We start from the raw sequence: 21325 nt of genomic DNA, 5'->3' as shown, positions 1-21325 counted from the left end.
GAGAGGACAGATGTGCCCCCGTTTTCAGAGCAAACAGCATTTCTTGATCTGGTAATGCAAAGTACAGTTTCCTTCCATTCTGCCTTTCAAGGGAGATAGACGTGCGATGTAATCCACTGAAGTTAATGGTAAAATTCTCACTGATTTCTGAAAGGTCAGGATTTCACCTCAAGCTTCTCTGCAACATGTATATCCCCAATCAATTGGCTCCCACTGGGTTGCTAATCCACACAGACTGTGTCCACACGTGGCATGGACATTTGGTTCCCCGGGGATAACTAACAGCGGCACACTTTGTGCTGCTTCTAGTTGTCCCCAGGGCACATCCGTGCTGTGCATGCTTTAGTGCATGGCAAGTTACCTCAGATGGGGCAGTAGAGGCTGGCTCCAGCAGCAATATACCTGGAGCCCTGGGGGCTCCCCAGGGCTGCAGAAGTGATGATTCTGCCACGCAGAGCCTGGCAAGCAGCCACAACTCAGCTCTGGCTGGTCCGGCTTCAGTTTTGAGCAGTGTGTGCTGCCTGTGTGCGCGCACCACTCTTCCCCCCCCCCCCCCACAGGTTTTTTTTGACCCCAGGATATCCAGGGGCCAAAAAACCCCTCCACACTGTTCCACTGCAGTGCAGAGAGCAACTAAAGGTGCAATATGTAGCGCCACAGATGTGTCTACAGCACCACATACTGTATGCCCACGCTCGTCTGGACACGGCCACAGGGACTGTTGCGGCATCCTCGCTCGCTTAGCGTTGTCTTGTACCTTTGGCTTTTTCCACCTTAGTTTTCTCCACAGATTTGACAGCTTTCCTCTTTCGTCTTCCCCTGCTGAATGTATCATCATCTTCATCTGTAGAAACATCCTCAGGGAAATTATCTTGTGGAAAGATGCCTGTTGAACAAAAAACCTGATAAGACCTCTGAAAAACAAAACCATTCTCAGTTTTGTTTTTTCCTCACAACATGTAGCCCACAAGCAACGCCAAATCTCTACTCAATTCACCCAGCAGCATACTGAATGCACTATAGGAGTGTGCAGTTTCTCCATTATTTTAAATCAAAGTAACTATGTTTTTCATTTAAGGAGAAAAAAATCCAAACAAAAAGGCATGACCCTCTCATGTCCATAGTACTATGATGCTGCCCAAATTCTAAAGAATTAGAGATAGGGATGTGGCCTCCCTTGTGAAGTGGAGCAAGTTATGCCTCCAAAACTCGACCCCTTTAAAACACAGGTTAAAGCCCCATGTGGAGACAGTTTTGTAACATGTGGTAAATCAAAATGACATGAATCCTTTCACGATATCTTTTGTACTGCTCAATGCTCACCTTCTGCGAGGTCCTGGAATCTGAAACAGAAGTTAAAAAGAAATCATTATTGTTACAGCAGTATTTAATGAAAATGTTACCACCTCCCAGCTCTTGTATTTATTACAGACAGTCCCCATTTACAGGGCAGCACAAGAAATGAGGGAGAAGGGAGTAAATATAAGGCTGGTTTCATCCAGGATTTTTGCTTCTGAAATCCAAGCACTTAAAGTGATGCAGACATCTTTGAGAACGTGAGATGTAACCCTGCTCCTTCATTTCTAGTCTGAGCAGCATTCTTGGAAACCCTGAAGAAGCAGCAGTCCATACTACCATCAGAAAGCTTCATTGCAGCACATGTAAATGTACTTGCATGAGCTTTAATTTAGCTTGCTACGGTACAAAGAACAGGGAAGCCATGGTGATATGAGTTTCAGCTGCCAAACACATACTCTACCCTCCTGGGTGGGCTTGTACACTGTTCTCAAGCTTGAACCCCTGAGGCTTCAGTGCTTATGTCACCCAAGCCAGGTAGAGAAAGATTTGTCAAAATATGTTATATAGTTACACCATCCACTTATAATGCAGATACAGACTAAGAAAGTAGAGAGAAGTTCCACAAAAGAAAATGCAGAATAATTATCAGTTTAAAATACTCTGCATGGAACAGGACACAGCACTTCAGAATGCAGTGTCAGCAACAATCCTAAACTGCCATGGAGGTACAGACAAGACAAAGAGCCTTGTCCAGCTCTAGTTCCTAGAACTCTGTGAAGAGTGTCAGATCCATACATATATGCACGTGACAGACATCTTTGCTGATGAAAGAAGTGATAAAACCCAAAAAACCTCAGACATTACTGGAAGAAGCAGTGCATTAGTTCGACCCAGTCCTGTGTAGGTAAGGCACTTCAGTGGGGCTTTTTGACGCTTTTATCTAATAGCCAATTCAATCAGCTATTAGATAAAAACACCACAAAAACCCTGCTAAAGCATCCAATCCATACAGACACTGGGAGAGCCAGTCCAGCTAACATGATGCTTCTTCTGGGCATGCACTGGGCTCGGTACAGAGGAGTGTCAAATTTAAAGTGCCATTTTGTTTCTATTTTTTTAGATCCGTAAGCAGCTCTTGTTCTTGTATATACCACATATTTTAAGGAACCATCTCATTCTATACTGGTCCAGACAATAACGAAATGGACATATTTTTGTTAAGAGTCTTGTGGATGTGGTTAGGAAGGGGGCAGAGAGAAAAGGAAAATACATCTATTTAGACAAGTCAGCGTCACACAAATTCTCTCTCAAGAGAACTTACTTTTTGACCAATTTGTACAGGCGTTTTCTGTTACAGGCAGGGGTATTTTTTCTGCTTGCCAATTCAAAGAGCTTGTCGGCAACAGCTTTATAGTCAAACTGTCAAAAACAACACAGAATATGGCTTCTGTAGTTAATTGATTACAGCAAATGACCCAATGCATCTGCTGTTATAAATACTTCAAGATGCATATGCTTTTTCTATTTCTGATTTCTTTATATCTTTTGCTTTGTCAAAAATCTATTCCCGTGTATACCTGCATGTGTCCCTGCTTCCCCGCCACCCCCCCACTAATCTGGCTCTCAGAGCTGGATGAGTTTGAAATCTCTTCTGCAAATTCCTACCCTAATATTCACACTGAAAACAAAAGTAAGATATGTACTAGCTCCTGGGACAAGCAGAACAAGGTTTTGCTCTTACAGCCTGAATTACTTTACCTCCTGTGGAGGGTGACGGAGAGGAAAGGAGGTGGGGGAGAGGAGAGACTATGGAATTTAGTGCACAGATTTGTTTTTCAGTCACTTACTCATAAGGAATGTGTTATTTATAGACTATTAAACTGAAGATAGTTACAGCCAGACTGTGACATGCTTGCTGCATTCTTTGTCTGGTCCCTGGCTTTAGTAGCCAGTAAGTAATAAAGAGATGCACAGTTACTTACGAGCATTCATCACCTGAAAATACAAGGTAGGAAAGCCACAAACCTGGAGAACAGGCCCAATGTCTTCATCAGCATCCTCAGAAAAGTCCTCCCGTTTTTCAGGGTCCTGTATTGATTTTCTTGACAAATGTTTGTCTGTTGTTATGAAAAAGGCTGGATTTTAAAACTCAGTTCGCCAGAACAGGAAAAGCAGTCTAAGACAATGAGTGCAGAAGAGTACTTGGGCTGCAGTAAAGCCAATCATCTCCCTGTGCACGGAAATGGGAAGCAGCCTTCACCTGGCAGATGGCTGAGAGGTGAAACAAGAGTAGTTTTCCTTGCTTTAACAATGACAGGGAACAGATTCTCTATACCTTCATTCCCCGCTCTTTAAATTTTGGATAATACATAGCTGTCTATCAAGGCAGTTTGGATCTGACAAAAAATTCCTGTACATTGCATGGCCGTAGTATTATTTCTGGGTCTTGGAAACGACTGTGCCAGCAGTAAAGGAAAACTGAAGTGAAAAAGTTCTTTTTCTAGTCCTGTATGTCAAGTTACATACAGCTGATGCAGTACATATGCTGAAATATTGCACTATATTGAACAAAAAGGGAGTATTGAGATTTTTGTAATTTATACGTTTATGATTCTTTGGGGTATGAGATCATCCAAAAAAAAGGAGAGGCAAAATTTACTGTTCTTGTACCATCCTGAATACTCTGAGGTGGTTGGAGGCAGACATAATTTAAGAGTATAGACCAGTGGTTCTCAACCTTTTTAGATTCAAGGCACATCTTGATAGACTCCAAGCACCCTTCAGAAAATGTCAGTTCTCTATTTTCACTTGATTTTTTACTACAGAAGAACAGTAGATTTTTTGCTGCAAAGAACTCAGAAAGGCCACAGCAGGTCAGAATGTTTTTAACATGAATTCCTATTTGAAATCTCTGAGTTATCTTGTGGTGATGTTTGCACACCTAATAGCATTAACACTGCATGGCACCCATAAAAAGATCTCAAGGCATTCCAGGATGCTGGAGCATGCGGACTGAGAAATCACTGGAATAAGGTTTTTGAACCTTAGCTCTTTGGGTACCCTGGTCTTTCCAAGTCTGGGTTAATTTTTATCACATTTTCTTTACCTTTGGCCATTACCCCTTCTTCATCTTTCAATTCATCTTCTTCAGATAGGTCAACACCACCCCCGTTTGTTTTCACTTCTTTCATTAGATCTTCAATGGCAAAAGGGGACTGATCCACAATGGTTTCAAAGATACCCCGAGCTATTGCTTGCATCATGTAACGACTGTTATAAAAGAGTATGAAGTGGCATGAAGAAATGAACACAGCATTAGGCCCCCATTTTCCTTCCATTAAACATTAAAATAAGAACAAACCTTTGAAGATGAGGGAGGAGGAAGAAGCATTTTGGGGGGGGGGGTGAGGAAAGAGTGTACCATTGAACAGGAATTTCTCAGTTTCAAAGACATCCCCACCATTTAGCATTTCATCTAGCATTTAAAATTTTACTGGTGCTTGTTAAATTTCTTTATATGATAAAAGCAATTAAAAAATCTGACCAGAATTAGATCTCTGTTATGTTAGGTACTGCACAAACAGAGGTAGACACTGTTCCTATATTAAAATACACCTTGCGTACAACTGAGAAGGCAAGGAGTTAACTCAGTTTCATATGCCTGCCCATGTGATTGCTTTCAGTACCCTTCCTCCTCAGTGAGCTTAAGTCTTTAGGGTTTTTTTTCAGTCTGTGTGTTTATCACTACTTGAAATGCCTTCCTACTTCTTAATGTCAAACAAAACAGATAGAAAAAAAAATTGAATAACCAGCTTTTGAACTTACTCCTTTGATTTGGCAGCAATTTTGCAGAAAGGTTCAATAAATTTGAGATTCTGATCTGCTGTAAGCTGGAAAAATCAGAAAGCAAAAAGAGTTGGTATACAGTAGCTATTTAATATACCTATTCTAATTCACTGTAGATAGTCACGAGGAAGATCTCTCTAAGGAGATGTGCCTGAACTTCTAGTACATTTTCCCACTAAAATAGACATATGCAACTAGCAACATATTTATGACCAGTGCCCTCCAGATTGCGGATGAAACAGCTATAGAAACCCAGAATGCTTTGCAAGCACTGATATATTAAGCTACATAATATTTAAAAGCTCATTTCACAGGTGGAGAGGCAAGGTGGAGAAAACTCATGCAACTTGGCACAAGAACATCTCATTTCATATGGCATCAGATATCAATTTCCAAATCTATAAGCCACTGTCTGGTATTAATTGCTTAATGTGCAGATTCTATTTACCTCGTCTGGGCTTTGTAAAGATTGGAGTTTTTGATTAAGGGCTGTGCTATTTGTTGGACACCACATTCACACAGGGGGCTGTCCAAGATGTTAATTTTGTGAAGTGTTGTTTAGAGTACAAAGGGAGCCTGCAGTGGAGCAGCAGCTAAGACCTGGAAGTCTTCTGAACCCAACTTTAACTTACAGACCTATCAATATAACAGCACTGGCCAGGAAGACTGGACCTCTATGCTAGGCTCCGTTTAGAAGGATAGCTGGAGATTTTTCAATGTGGTACAAGCGATGTACATACATCTTTCATTAAAAGAAATCCAAGCCCTATCAACTGCTCTGAAGATCTTAATCCTTGGCCTTGAGAGTCCTATGCAATTTTGGGAGAGCACGAACTGTTGCAAAATAAGGGCTGTGATTGTAGATACTTCCTCTGTATCAGAAGCTTTCCTTCTGATGCAGTTAATCAACATACATGCCTGTAACCACAGACACCTCTACTTAGTGGAGACAACTTCTGGTTTGGAAGCAGATTTCCAAAACTCTGCAACATAATGGCATGAAGGGGCAGGTCACCTGTGGATTCCAGCTTGAGTTTTTTGTAAAAAACAGAGACTGATTAATATTAACACATGTGGAAAAAAAAGGTTGGGTTTTTCTTTTCGTACTGTATTTCTAAATAAAAAGGAACAAGAATCAACGCACTTCCCCTCCCTATATTTCAAGCCTACAGCTGGAGGACCAGGACACGAGAATCAGCTAATCTATGCTCCTTATCCAAGTCAAGAGAAAAGCAAAGAGAAACACTGAGAATTAAAGAGGATTTTAGCAGCTTCTTCAACATGAATATGGCCACTTAAAAGAGTTCAACATAGAGGAAATACATTTAAAAAGAATTTAATTTGTTTTAGAGGAGACTTGCACAGCACAGCTCCATCAATCATGAGTTTTCTACCTCTTTGGCTCCAACTTTAGACAGTTCATCCAGATAGATGTCAATAAAATGGAATCTTATTCCACTGGGTGCATTACTCTCTGGGTGCATAATTTCTTTCATTAGTAGCTCCAGGAATGGTTCAGTTAGACTGGAAAGAAACAAATATGATACATATATTTAATTGCGAATCAATTTGCTGCGAGTAGTGTGTCAGATAACACTATTTCACAAGTGGGTTTGTTGCATGTGGGAAACAAAGGTATCACACAGAGAAATCCAGTTGCAAATCTTATTTTAGGTGTTGTCAGACTTAATCTATCCAGAATAGCATTTGCTGAAGCGTGCTGTGACTTGCTCCCCTGCCACCTAGTGGGAAGGCACTGTATCAGCACCTAGCAAGAAGAGCTACTTATCTCCAAGTCCCAGCGTAATTTACACTAGTGTACAAAATCATGATGCAAGTTACCCCAGTATAAACATGTTAGCTCTCCAGAAACTGGGTAACTCAAGAGAGCATGCTGTAGTCACTGACTCTAAGCAATACCCAGTTTCTCAAATTCCAGTGCTACCTTAGATACTGTTTTCATAGATTTCATAGACACTAGGGCTGGAAGGGACCTGGGAAGTTCATTGAGTCCAGCCCCCTGCCTAAAGGGCAGGAAGTAAGTAGGGGTCATAGGATCCCAGCAAGATAAGCATCCAATTTACTCTTGAAGGTGTTCAACGTAGGTGCTTGAACCACCTCCAATGGCAGGCTGTTCCAGACCTTGGGGGCTCGGACAGTAAAGAAATTCTTCCTTATGTCCAGCCTGAAACGGTCTTGCAGGAGTTTATGACCATTCCACCTTGTCATCCCTTGGGGTGCTCTGGTGAACAAACGTTCCCCCAGATACTGGTGGTCACCCCTGATAAACTTATAGGTGGCCATCAGATCACCCCTGAGCCTGCGCTTTTCCAGGCTAAAGAGCCCCATGGCTCTCAGCCTGTCGTCGTAAGGTCTGTTTTCCTGACCTCTGATCATGCACGTGGCTCTCCTCTGGACTCTCTCAAGCTTCTGCACATCCTTTTTGAATTGTGGAGCCCAAAACTGGACGTAATACTCCAGCTGCGGTCTTACCAAGGCTGAGTACAAGGGGAGAACAATGTCCCAGGATTTGCTTGAGAAGTATCTATGGATGCACGCCAGCGTTTTGGTCGCTTTACTAGCCGCAGCATCACATTGCAGGCTCATGATCTTGTGGTCAATGATGACCCCCAAGTCTCTTTCTTCCGCAATGCTAGCCAGCATAGCACTGCCGAGCCTATAAGCATGCTGCAGATTTTTCCTCCCAAGGTAGAGAACCTTCCATTTTGAGTGCTCCTTGTTCTGTCTCCATTCTGCAGGGGCACCTTTTTCAGATCCTGCCACAGCCCAACATTTCTGTTCCGTGGGAGAACATAAGTGCCCTAAAATTTACCCTGCAGATTCTGATCTTCCTTCAATAGCACTGCCAAAGACACTACCTTTACACAGAGTGGGGACCTGAAATGGCCTAACTTCAGGGAAAGCAGTAACCAAGAAAGAGAGGACAGAGCATGATCAGGGAACAGCACACCACTGAGTGATTTTTGTCAAGGGAAGATTGTACAGGGCTGCCCCTTTCATCAAGACAGTTGTATAACTTCTTAGTGCACAGCGAGGGGACAAAGATGAATGGGCTACCAGGACAGTCAGAGAAAAAGGAGTGTTGCAGCTGCATCAGGATTAGAGAGACTTGAAAGGGTTAGGCTCTGCTCCTTACAAAATTTTGGTCCCTAGATCTAGCCAGCTACCAAGAGACATATACACAGTGCTAGTCAGAGCTCCTTACTCAAGAAATCCTTCAAACCCTTCTTAAACCCCAGCTTGATCATTTAAATCTTGAGAACCCGATTTTTAAAAGTTTCTCTACATTCTTTAAGTAAGGGATGATCTTCAAAAGGGTCGGAAACTCGGAAAACCTGACACAGCTCAAATCCCTAAATTGGGTCAAGCTGGGCACCTCTAGTGGCATACTTTGGATGAAGCGGGTCTAAAAAAGGGAAGCACATCTATCTGTGCCCTCTCTCTGTGATATATCTTTGCACTGCTGCTCTACCTAGCCAAGGGAACAGACTCCTCAATTTGCCTTCTCACTGCCACTTGGAGAGAATCAATAACCCCTCCCCTTCCCCAAGATGTGCAGCAGCAGGAAGAGGGCTCCATGTGACTCTTTTCCTTGATGCTGCTGCTTAGAAGAAAATAAAAATGAGAGCAGCACAGGCCTAAGGAGTAAGCGGAATATATAGGAAGGGGGCTTCTGTTTTGCCAATCTCCTCTTATCTATGGGTTTCCCATTTCTGTCTCTCTCCTTCCAAGGGACTCTGCACTAACTCTGTATGATAAACCTTGTAGCCTCCCCCACAGCATCTCAACCTGTGGGTCCTATGCCAAAGCCCAGCAATTCACAGGGAGGAGGGCTGAATAAAGACAACAGGGATGTTTTGGACAAGCAGATTGAGGGGAGATGAGGAGAGGATGCAGAGGCTATCAGCAGACCAATATGCAGCTATTGCTTTATGTGGCTGGGGTAATCATGGCTGTGGAAGCAATGGATCCAAGAGAAAACTGGCTTTGGCACATGAGAACACCACACACGTTGGGAAACTCTGTTAACACAAGGTTAAGTTCGCCATATGCCCTTCCAAAATATCAAGCACACCTGCATCTTATTCTCTAAAAGCCAAGAAATACACAGCTAATGTCAAGACACCCCTGCAAATCAAAAACCTAGAAGCAGCACTACTACACAAAATAATTCTTTCAAGTGAGCCCTACAGTAAAATAGAGAATGACTACTATAAAACAGAGAATAAACCATGCTGCTGCTTGTGACCTCTTCCACAGATCTGAATCCCAGGATTTACTTGTACATGCTCCAGCTGTGGAAGGGTGGGGGGATGACATAGCAGGCTGCTAGAGCCATCCACAATTATGAGAGGAGAGGTTCATGGCTACGTGGAAGGATTACTTCTCTCCCACTGGAGCACTGAGTTCTGTAGAAGGTGCCTGCAGATGTGCACGATGGGCCTGACCTGCCGTCTGGTGACTGGCATGACAGCAGCATTCAGGGGTTACCAAGATATAAATAGTGGCAACATCAAGGAAGAAATTCTCAAGGCAAGAGAAGAGGGGGTGTAACATTTAGCAACTTTAAAGTAGTTGGTATAAAAACAGGCTCAGTTTTATCATGCACAACACGCACTTGCCATGTTTAGCAAAAAAGTATAAGACCACCCAACAGAGCTCACCTACTAGGAGGCACCTCTAACACCTGTTTGTCTCACACCTCCTTTCCCTCCCAGTTATGGGCCTGTTGGAGTATTGCTCAAGGAAGGCAAAATTCAGGTAGCACTATTTGAAACTAAACACTGAATTTCTTGTTTTCTGGCAAAACACAGCTGTACTTAACACTGTGAAAAGGTATGAAATGCACTAGACCACCTCAACTCTCAGTAAAAGTTTTTAAGGGTTTAATTAGAAGCTAAATGTTCTGAAGTCAGTGTTAAAGCAGGCCTATTCTGCAGGCTGGACATGAGAGCTCTAGACTGAATAAGGAAACTGGACTTAAGAGTTGCCATTTGCAAAGGTGTTTAAACAAAACACTTTGATGTGTCCAAGGAATAAGAAAGTAATTTTATAGTGACAGACTGAACTACAAGCTGCTCTTACCAAAAGACAGTCACTACAGACAAGGCTCATTGTCAGGTCATCTGCTGGGAGGGAAACAGCAGTGCATAAGCAGTCTGGCAAATTCTTGAAGTGTGTTTGGGATAACTTTTTAGTACAGACGGTAGAGGCGAACTTAGCAGGGAAGCTCTTCTTGACTTGCTACCCATAAATACGGAGGAATTACTTGAGAATGTGAAGATGGAACATTAACTTGGGTGACAGCAACCAGGAAATGAGAGTGTTCAAGATCCAAAGAGGAAGAAGGATGAAGAGAAGAATAACGACATTGAAATCAAGAAAAGCAGACTTTAGCAAACTCAGGGAAAAAAATCAGAGGGCCAGGTACCCTGCAAAGTAGGTCTGAGGCAGGGGCAGGCAATTATTTTGGGCAAAGGGCCGCTTAATGAGTTGTGACAAACTGTTGAGGGCTGCATGAGTAGCCTTGCCTCTTGACAGGTGCCCCACCCCCTGGTCACCATCTTGGGACTGGAAGTCCCACCCCTAACCCCTGACTTTTGCCACCAGAAGTCCCTCCCTTTGCCCCTGGAAATAATCCTTTCAGCAAGGGGTTTTGCCATTCCAGAACCAGAAAAATACCAAATTATATTCTAAAAATCCCACAGCTACAACAGACATTCATTTGATTTCAAAAAATATTTCTGTCCCAACTTACATGCATTTGTGTGTGTGTACACAGAGGTGATTGCACAATAGCTTAAAATGAAGTCTTACTCTTGTATATTGTGGAGGGGGGTAGGGGTAAGTATAGGTTTATGGGGGCTGTGGGTGTTTGGGTACATGGGTGGGGGTTTTGTGGGGGGGGTGGATAGGTGTGTGGGGTGAGGGAACATGTAGGTTTGTGGGGGAATGTGTTGGGGGAGGGGTGTGGGTGTCTGTATGTATGGCAGTGGAAGGAGTGGGTGCACATGTATGGTGGGGTGGGCATGTGGGATCTGCCCATGAACACACATAAACCTCCTGCTCTTAACCCCAGGGACTGGCACAGGCCTTGTGCTCTGGCAATGCAGCCAGGGGCCATGGGGTGCTGGAGCAGACATGCAGGGAAGCAGTGAAAGTGGCCACAGGCAGAGGCTTCCGGTTGGGGGGCAGGATAGGAGGGGGCTGGGGGTGGGGTATGGCTGGGCTGGTCTTGTTCCTGGGCTCTGCAGGTTTCCCGTGGGTCCTACTGCCTCATGCTCCTGTCATCTTTGACAGGCAGCCAGGAGCAGATAAATATTAATTTTCTAAACTTTTTAGGAGCCCTGCAGGCCGCATCCAACCCACAGGTCCTTTCTTTGCCTGCCCCTGGTCTGAGGGGAAAAGGAGTCCAGGAGAAGATGAAAAAAGCTAGAGCTATTTAGCCTGAAGAAGAGAAGACTGAGGAGGGATTTGACAGCAGTCTTCAAATACCTGAAGGGCAATTATAGAGACAATGGAGATGGTTTTTCTCCGTGGCCATAGGGAACAGGACTAGGAACAATGGACTCAAGTAGCAGCAGAGGAAATTTAAGTTGGAATACGAGGAACTTTCTAACTATAAGGGCAGAACAGGTTACCTAGAAAAGCTGTGGAATCTCCATGCTTGGAAACTTTCCAAAGCTGGTTAGACAGACACTGGGCTGGGATGGTTTAATCAGGGATGATCCTGCCTTAAGCAGGAAGCTGGACTATATGACCTTGCAAGGTCCTTTCCAGCCCTACTCTCCTATGATCATGATAAAAGTTTTGGGGTAAATGTATACACATTGTAGCAACTGCTCCTCCCAGTGGTGGCTGCAATGCCCCCGGGTGGCTACTCAGCCATTGCCAACCTGGCTCCTTTTGGGGCCCTCTCCCTTTTTACTTGCCCAACACACCTTTATGTTATTAACTTCTGATGAAAGGAAGGCTACCCCAGGGCTTCCCAACCCCGGTCTTACTCTTATGACCAAGGCACTCCATCCTACTCAATACCTACTCCCGTGGCTTGCAAATGATTTGCTAACTCATGTCCTTCCTGGGCTACGGGCTCCTTGGGTTCCTTGGTTTCCAACTGTAACCTCTGATCTTTGGCCTATCTATTCCAAGGCCCTAACCCTGCTCCTAAGCTATGTGAGATCTCTGGGCTCCCAGGCCCTGCCAGTCTCTAGCTGGGCCCTTTACTCAGCTGCTGACACACTGCCCTCTCTCTGGGCTCAAGTCCTTCAGCCCCACATTCTGCCCTCTGACAGGCCCCAAGGCACTGGAGCGCCCCTCAGTGCACCCTAGTCCCCCTTGGTCACCACCAGGCACCAGACCTTCTCCCAAGTAGTCCTTCCTTGGCTCAAGCTCTGCATGTGCATCTCTCTCTGTCCCTGGGACCCCAAACTTATTTCTTCCAAGGTCCGCTCTGTCCCCACACTATGCCCTTCTATGGGTTCAGGCTCTCTCCCTCTGGGCCCCAGGCCCTCTATTCTTCTGGACCCTATGTCTCTCGCTGGGTCAGCTGGAACCGCAATGCCTTCCCTGCAGTCCCTTCCATAACCACCAGGTGATGCTCATCACCAGTCCTCTGGGGCCACTGCCTCTGCCCCCAGGGCTATCTGTTTCAAGGCCTGCCTTGCTCCTCTCAGACGCTGCTCTATTTGCTAGCTGGGCTTCTGGCACCCTGCTCTCTGCTGCCCCTCTCTAGGCTATTGGCTCACCCAGTCCTGGTCCCAGGCATATCTGTTCCCTGGCTGTTCCCAGGCTCAATGGTCTTTACCCCAGCTCAGGGGTCATCTCAGGAGTCCTGTTGCCAAGAGCTCCTCTCCCAGTGGCACTCAGGGGTAGATTGCCTGACTGACTCAGGCCCTGGGCTTATCTGGCTCAAGCCCGGGCTTCTGGTTAGGTGATGCTCTAATTACCCCCCTGCCTAAGTTCTAGAAGTGACAGGTGCTCCAAGCAACCTGTAACACACATACGCTGACCTAAGTCTTTCCCCCAATGTCTCATACATTTATACTAATCCCTTAGGCAAACTTGCATCTTAACAGTTTCCACTTATTACATCTTAGACTTGATAACTAGCTAGAGGGCAGAAAGAATGCACCAGTCAATAAGTTTTAAATAGAACAAAGATTTTCTGAAAGAGCAATCCAAAGAAGAGGTCATACCAAAATCATGTTACTTTAGATATGTACATTTCTAGGCAAGTTATATAATTTCTTTACAGTACAATTACATCTAGAAAATTACTTACCTCTCGTCCCATCCATTTCTTTTCAGTACCTCAAAGGATTGCTTCAAAATCCTACGGATTAGCTACAAAGCAGAAGAATTGTTGTAGAACATTTCAGTTCTCTAAGTAAACAAGACTCAATAAAATAGCTACTGAGACAGCCACATGGACAGTCTCTTTAGTTAAGCTTCTTCATGAGACACAGCAGGGTTTTCTGCAAAGATGCCTTTTTTGTATACATAAGAGGTCTGTCCACTATGTGGTGCAATCTCTAGCTCAAACAGTGTCACTGTTTACCATCATCATGTCATGCAAAATAAAATACAGCAAATACCCTCTCACGTCTCTCCGTGCAAATTCCTCAGCATCTTCCCTCAAAAAAATCCCAGTTCACTACATTCAAACAAACTGAAGATACTAGTAAATGATGGATCACAGCAACATTTAGTTTGCCCAAGTTTTATGTACATTTAACTGAGAGACAAGAGTGTTACTTATTTGGGGAGAATTAATTTCTCTAGCTTATCACTGTATAAACGTCAGGTTTTGCACTTAAACTTCCTCTTTGAAAAGACAATGCTAACGTGATTTCATTGTGCATTTCCATTAATACCTGACATTATGAAGGCATGTTCTAAACACAAAGAGCTTGTTTACCCAGACCTATAATTCGTTTTAATATAGAATTTCCTGTAGTTGGAATTCTAATATGTTGAGGTAAAATTAACTACCACAGGTAATACACTGTTCTTGTTTTTAAATCGAACCAACTATGTAATATGGCCAACAGAAAGATCTCAAAGTAGTGTGCTTTAATAGTGTGGTGTCCACTGGTGTGGCAGCAGCATGCTATTACAAGACTCAACTTTATGCCCTACTGAAGTCAGAGGAAAATCCACATGGCATCAGGCTAAGTAAAGGCATGAGCACTTGCAAGCCAAGACCTTATATAAACACAGCATGAAGACCCTCTAAACCTACCATGGCAGAGAATAAGCTGCTCAACGTAAATGTCCCTTCACTGTACCCTAAAGGAATGACAGTGTTTTTTGCTACATTTGTTAGCATTTAGGCAGAAAGCAACTCTTCATTGCAATGCCACCTCAGTCCTGCCAATGAAAACTGGGCCTACAAGAAATGCAAGTGCAAAAATTTATCATCACCATGTAGTATTTATCAAGGCGCAGCCTGTCTATCCCATTCCATTCACGGTTCATGGTTTGCCAAAATGTCTGAATGAACAGGTGTCCTGTAACAGAAGGAGAACAGCAATTTGCGTGGTCAATGCCAAAATATTCTAGGTTACTGAAAGAAGCTTATGGAGACTGCTTTTCAAATTTCATGAAAAAAGCCACACTCCTCAACATATGGGTCCAGCGGTTAAGGCGCTAACTTGGGAAGACACACTCAAGATCACTGGAAGAATAGCCACATTTCAGAGTGAGAGGTGCTCAAACATTTGTGCCACAGGGAACATGTAAGCATCTTACGTGGATATGCGACAAGTAGTTAGAATGACTGATTTCCACAAAATGCCAATCTGAGCAAGCCAGAGCAGAGAATAATTCTGCACTCACTTACACTTTTGGTCCTGATTCAGCAACATGTTTCAGCACAGTCTTAATACTGGGACTTTAAAACTCACAAGGGAGGTGGACTTTTTTTTTTTTTTAATTTGCTTCTTTTTCAATTGCTTTGAAGAAGACCACCTTCACTACCCAATTAAAAAAATAAAAACCAAAAAAACCCAAATGCCCAGCAGATCAATGGAAAAGGAAAATTTGTTTTGCTACCCATCTCTTTTCTTACCATCTTCCATCATCAGATTGGTAAAGAGCATGCTTGTTGGCACACCACAAACAACCCCAGGGCTAAGTACAGACAGTCAAGAAGCCCAGGGTTGAATCAATTCAGTCTTCACAGGTTAGTCTAAGCTGCGTATATTTAACTGATAAGCAAGTGAACAAACTTTTGATTCTGGAAATGCAGCTACATGCCTGCAGATGCTCCGACAAGAAGCCAGGAGGTGCTACAGAATGTCTCTCTGCTCAGCTGGAACAGACAGCTTGGGCAAAGGCTAGCCTGCCCACCTTGCAGGGGAAGGGATATGGGGAGATGCAAAGCATCTTGGGATGCTGGGAGATGGTGAGTTAACTTGAATCTGGAGGGGATCTGGGACAGAAGTTCAATAAACCAATTTAACCTAAATCAGTTAAGTTTGATACTATGTCCATTCATGTTTATCTTAAACTGGTTTGGCCATTTTAAAAGAGGTTGACATGCACTGAACTTCTGCTGTGTTACAGATTTGAACTGGTTTCCAATCACTAATCCTGGTTGATGTGCAACTTCTGTCCCTAACCCAGGTGCAGATTAGATTAGCATGAAAAACACTTGCTTCACATAATGAAATCACAGAGAGATCTTGGATGATAGTGGAAGAGAAAAACTTGGCTGTCTTTCCTGGACTCTGAGACAATTAATTAAAACCACCAAATACAATGGTAGAAGAAATATAACAAAATAGTAAAATAGTAAACTTACGAGCCTCCACGTTCTGAATGACATGGATAAGTTGGGAAATATTATCTGCTAATTCCTCCTTAAAAATAAATAAGGCAGAGTTAGCACATTGTGTTTCAGGCTTAAACCCCACCACTTATGTTCCTACCCTACCTGTAGGGAAACAACATTGATTAATTTCTCTGTTAGCATCATAATAAAGATATGCAGGAAGAAATGGATAACAACATTTTGTGTTCCCCTACTGAGAATCTTATGTAGGCATGAATATGACAACATTTCCCCAGAGCTGGAAAATATTCTTTTAATTGCCATTGTAGTGTAATTGCCATCTGGTCTTTTGGATGCAAATGCAAAAGAAGCCTCAAGGACGCTAAGGACCTATTCAGCTCAATAGGTCTATAGAAGGTGTGACTTCCAGCAGATACAACTGGGTTATGAGGCAGGATGCAAGCACACACATCTGAGTTTACAAAATCAGTGCAAAACCTAACAAGCATTGATTATAAACGGCACTCTATTGTTTATAATGGATATTGACTGCGTGAGCAGTATGAAACACATTGAAGGATCAATGTTACTATGATATGGAGCAATTTAAGCTCAAGAACCAAAGTCATCTTTTATGTTTGCATCGTGCTGAGCACAATGAAAGTAGTCTTGTCAAAAAGGAGGAAAAAATAAATATATAAATAAAACCAGGAGACATGTTAAGAGAAGAAAGCTGGTGCTGGATGAAGACTCAGAGATATTTAGACTGACAGAAGAGGAGGGAACCCTGTCCCCCAAGCTTTTAAGCTGGTTTAATTCAGAAACCAGAATGTGTTTCAATCAAAGGGTTCCTGCTTCATTAACTGAGCTAATGAACAGTGGCCAGTTATACTAAAGCAAATATATTTCCATAAAGTACATATCTAAAACAGAGTTACATGAAGAGTGACATAAAACTTCAGGCCCAATAATGCTCCTATTGAAGTAAGGGTATTACTGTCATGTTTTAGCCAAGGAGGCTCAGCTGCAATTAATTTTCCCACATGCTCATGCTTAACCACATTTCCTTCATAAGCACATGTCCTTATAATGTTATTTTTCCCTGAACAAAAAGAAAAGGTGCTGTGCCCTCATCGCACATTCTTGAAGGATGTCTATTTATATACACAAAGCTGATTTCCATACCTGTAGCAGGGGTTTATCCTGCATCCACACACAGTAGAATAGCCCTTTCCATATTTTTAAGAGTTCTTCTTGGCTGAAGCCACCTAAAGTGTAAAAAACAAAAATTATGAACAAAAACCCTTACAATTCCATCAAATGCTTAAAAACAGATTTCTCGTTTTTCAATCCTCCCTCTTTCAGTTTTGTCCTTTCCTTCAGAGCAAACATTCCAATTTTGAATGGAGTCAAAGTTAGCACTACTACTTTGTTTATGAAAAGTCTGGTTAATGCAGTGGTTTCATACCTTTAAGCTTCTGACTTGTTATTGTACCATATACTTTATGATACAAGGCTCATAGAGTATCAGAGGAAGTCACACATGGGAAAAGCCTGTTTGGTCATTCTGATTTATCCCCCTGTCAATAGGGTGCAATTCCCTATGGCATTTTTTTCTAGTATCCATTCCAAAAAATAATTTGAATGACAGCATATCTAATTCTGTGGGGAAAGCCCAATTGAAAACCTGGGGGAAAAAAGGTGAGGAAGCAATGCTTTTAATAGAAGTTTCACTTCACTACTGGTCCAAAAATACCCTGAGTAGGATACAAGATAATGCGAGTCCCTGTTTATAATCAGTGCAGATGCTTCTTCTTGTGTTGTCAAGCCATATAATTAAATACAACAAATGCATTGTAATTACAATTAAACTTGAGGTACAGTATTAATATTATTTGAATTATTCAAAATTCTTCCAGTTGTAGTAAGAATTCAAGGGTTTCCAAATTACAACATGTCACTTTTCTTCAAGTCCTAGTACGGTAAAAGCTCTGTTATCCAGCATGCCCCGCAAATGCGGGATGCCAGATAACAAAATATGCCAGTTAACTGAGTGGCCCCAGCCGGTGCTTCTCCCACCACATCTGGGGCATCCCTCCACCACTCCTCCGACATCGCGGCCCCTCCCATGGGCCCTGTGGGACAGGGAGGCAGCCCTGCACAGCCTTTTATGCCCCCAGGCCATGGGGGCTCAGCAGAGCAAGCTGCTTTGCCCCAAGTCATGGGGCCTCAGAGAAAATGGAAGTGCCCACCATGGGTACTTCTGGTTTCACTTTATCTTACAAGCCAGCATGCTGGCTAGTGGAGCATGCCAGCTTGTAAGATCCTGGATAACAGAACTTTTACTGTATTAGTAAGCCAACTTTGAAAACTTCGTATTTTAGGATCTGTTAGAAGTGACGATAAAAACTGTGATCGGACCTATTGTAGAAGGGTGAAAGAGGTTTAAAATATCCTTATGATGCTAAAACATGTAATACTAGCATGTGATGCTAACATATAACACATGTAATATCCTTGGTATTACACTTGATCTGAGCATCAGTCTGTACCCAGTAAAACATCACAATGTTTTAGCTTGCTCACCCAGTCCTATTTTTAACCTAGAAAAGAAAAAAGAGAACATTCAAACTGGTATATCCATGCTTCCCAAACTTTTGATACCCAAGGAACACTTTCTTTCTGGATTAAAACTAAGGGTGCACTCCACTCTTACATCCAAAAAGGTGTATGTACATGTACTAGTATATGAAAGACATACATAGTGATGCCTGATCTTTTGGTCCTGTGGGCTGAATCAGCAGTGTCAGGTCAGTTGGTGGGCTCAATCCTGTTGTATAGGGCCAGTGCAGCTGGGATCCATGCATGCCATGTAGTGCTTAGAAATTTGGCAGAGGAAGAGTAACGACAGTGTTAATTGCTACCACTCCCCCACAACCAAATTTCTGGATGTGTGGAAAGGCCTGCAGGCTGTATGACATTGCCCTGTGGGCCAGATCTGGTACTAATCAAGTATTTTTGCAGCACATTTTCCCTGCTCTCACTACTGTGCCACAGCACACCCTCAGAAAAGTGTCAGGCCCAGAATAAGAGAACCATGCTACAGATCAACATGTTCATGCTGCATCCAGTTTAACTACTGAACCATGTTTTGAGAAAAAGATGAAGGGTTTGTTTGTTCGTTGGAGGGGTTGTTTTTACCATTATTATATACTGGTAATTACATTTTAGCTGGTATCAGAGCAAGTACCTTCATTGCCTTCTCTAAATCCTGGAAAATATTAAATAATCCTAACAACTATAAATGAAATGCGACTATCAAGCCAATATGCCTTTAGGACAATTCCTGTTAGCTTAGCATAGCTTCTGAAGTTCAAACACATACAAGACTAGAAAGTGGGTGTTTACATAAGTTACCCTGTTTAGGCTGTGCATGGATCCCAACATAGTAGTTTCAGGTTTTCAGCAACTTCTCTGAAATAAGCTTTCCCCTCTCCTGGATATTGTCAGTGGCTGAATACATACTCCAGGGCCTCGTTCTACTCTGTTTCACCCCAGTATTAACTGCATCAAAATCAATAATTTCTGCAGCAGTAGCAACAAGAAGCAAGCTTAACTGTAAACACAACTCTGGAATTATGACTGATGCCTCCAAAATTCCTACTACAGATGATGTCATCTTTTAAATGGGTCAATGGGAATTGTTCCATAATAAAAGGACATTAACTTTCATAGCCTTCTAAAAAATATTTCATAAGGGTAACATTTTGCATGCAATGCCATCAGTATCTAATACTCTTTTCCTACAGCAGATATCTTCACTTGATCTGTTCTCAAACAGGACATCCACACTGTTAGCAATCCTATAACAACAGGCCTGTCTTAGATAACAAGAAACTGATAAGCTTGTAGGTACCATGCAACATTTTGGTTAAAGTGCATACTGACTGCTAAGTACAACAGACAAATAAATGGTCATAACTATGGCCTGGTGTATGTACATGAGGGGTGGAGGGGATTGGGGGAAAATCTTGCACTGGTCTAGTTCCGGACAACGAAGGCAAATGTGCTATATCAGTGGTTTACCCCAGTGAGTTACTAAAGGCAAGTTACATCATTGTATTAGGAACCTGTGCTACTATAACCTCACTGTAATTCCACCCATAAAAAAGTCTGCCTACTCTATATACAAAAAAGGAACAAAAATAAATCTCCTTTTGGGTCTAAAGACCTTATTGGTTCTTGCACTATTCCCTACTTAGTATTTAAACTGGGCCTGAAACCTATAATCTCTCAAAAGCTATCATCAACTTTGGAGCACCCACTCTATGTGCAGCCCCCTGTGGCTAGATGGGGTCTGGATCACTCATCTTTAATGACTTCAAGTAATTAACAAAAGGCCTCTCATAGACTATAGGCAATGGATAGTCTTGTAGGCACCATGCAACATTTTGGTTAAAGTACATAATATAACAGCAGTTTCCAAACTGTGGGTCACAACCTCAAATGGAGTCGCAACATCAGCAGATGGAGTTGTAGGGGTGGGAGGCTGTGGGTTGGGAGTGAGGGGCCATGCTGAGGAAATGGGGCCATAAATGGGGTCATGCTGAGGAAAAGTTTGGGAAGCACTGGCATACAGACTGCTAAATATAAGGGATAAATGGTCATACTACTGTCAGGTGTATGCATACAGGAGGCAGAAGGGGTTCAGGGGAACACTTGCACTGGTTTAGTTCCAGAGAATGAAGGCAAACATGCTATATACCCGTGGTTCCCCAATATACCATATGCCAAACAAACGTGGTTAAAGTGCAGACAGACTGCTCTTGGCAGCTGGTAACAGCCACCTCCGTATTTACCCAGCTACTGCAGGAAAAAAAACAGTGGCCTCCTTCAGTGAAAGGTCATTTAACAGGAGCAAAAACGACCCACTCAGCCAAGTCTGGGCCAGAACAGGAGAGGCTTCCAACTCTCCCCTGAGCAGCAGGAGCTGCAGCAGCATCTCCTATCCACAGCCCACGTGTGGATGGATCCCAGCTGATCCCACTGCCCCACGTCTCCTATACCCTGTCCCCCCAGCCATCTCCCTTTCCCGCGGGTGATGCTCTCAGAGCGCATTGCTTACCCGTCCATGCCCAGCCTTTACCCCCAGGGTGCCCATAGCACCCCCACCCCAGCCTGGGGCAGCTGCCCGGCACCACGTGCCCGCCTCCCCCACCACGTGCTTACCCCCGCCCTCACCTGCCGGGCTCTGAGTCCTGACGCTGATGTAGCCTCGCAGCTTCTTCACGGCGCGGTCCCGGACCCGCTTCTCGTTGGCGGCCAGTCTCTGCGCGAACTGGATCTCGGGCGGCGGCGGCACGGCGGCGGCGGCGGGAGCCA

General features: G+C 43.4%; 1 protein-coding gene across 1 annotated transcript in view; it reads right to left on the bottom strand.

The window, feature by feature from the left end:
• Nucleotides 1-21320, bottom strand: part of RRP1B (ribosomal RNA processing 1B) — a gene marked incomplete at its 5' end in the record, with an annotated part of 38813 nt that extends 17493 nt beyond the window's left edge. Inside the window, 12 exons of the mRNA XM_019557116.1 lie at nucleotides 758-886; nucleotides 1324-1343; nucleotides 2621-2718; nucleotides 3325-3416; nucleotides 4406-4569; nucleotides 5125-5189; nucleotides 6540-6669; nucleotides 13451-13512; nucleotides 14593-14678; nucleotides 15974-16031; nucleotides 17129-17211; nucleotides 21185-21320. Coding sequence (XP_019412661.1) covers nucleotides 758-886; nucleotides 1324-1343; nucleotides 2621-2718; nucleotides 3325-3416; nucleotides 4406-4569; nucleotides 5125-5189; nucleotides 6540-6669; nucleotides 13451-13512; nucleotides 14593-14678; nucleotides 15974-16031; nucleotides 17129-17211; nucleotides 21185-21320 — 1123 coding nt within the window. The remainder of the gene's footprint in view (nucleotides 1-757; nucleotides 887-1323; nucleotides 1344-2620; nucleotides 2719-3324; nucleotides 3417-4405; nucleotides 4570-5124; nucleotides 5190-6539; nucleotides 6670-13450; nucleotides 13513-14592; nucleotides 14679-15973; nucleotides 16032-17128; nucleotides 17212-21184) is intronic.
• Between the last annotated feature and the right edge of the window lie 5 nt (nucleotides 21321-21325).

The sequence above is a fragment of the Crocodylus porosus genome, unplaced genomic scaffold (assembly GCF_001723895.1).
Source record: "Crocodylus porosus isolate Cpor-Errol unplaced genomic scaffold, CroPor_comp1, whole genome shotgun sequence".
Classification (NCBI taxonomy): Eukaryota; Metazoa; Chordata; order Crocodylia; family Crocodylidae; genus Crocodylus; species Crocodylus porosus.
This window is presented reverse-complemented; position numbering and strand designations above follow the sequence as displayed.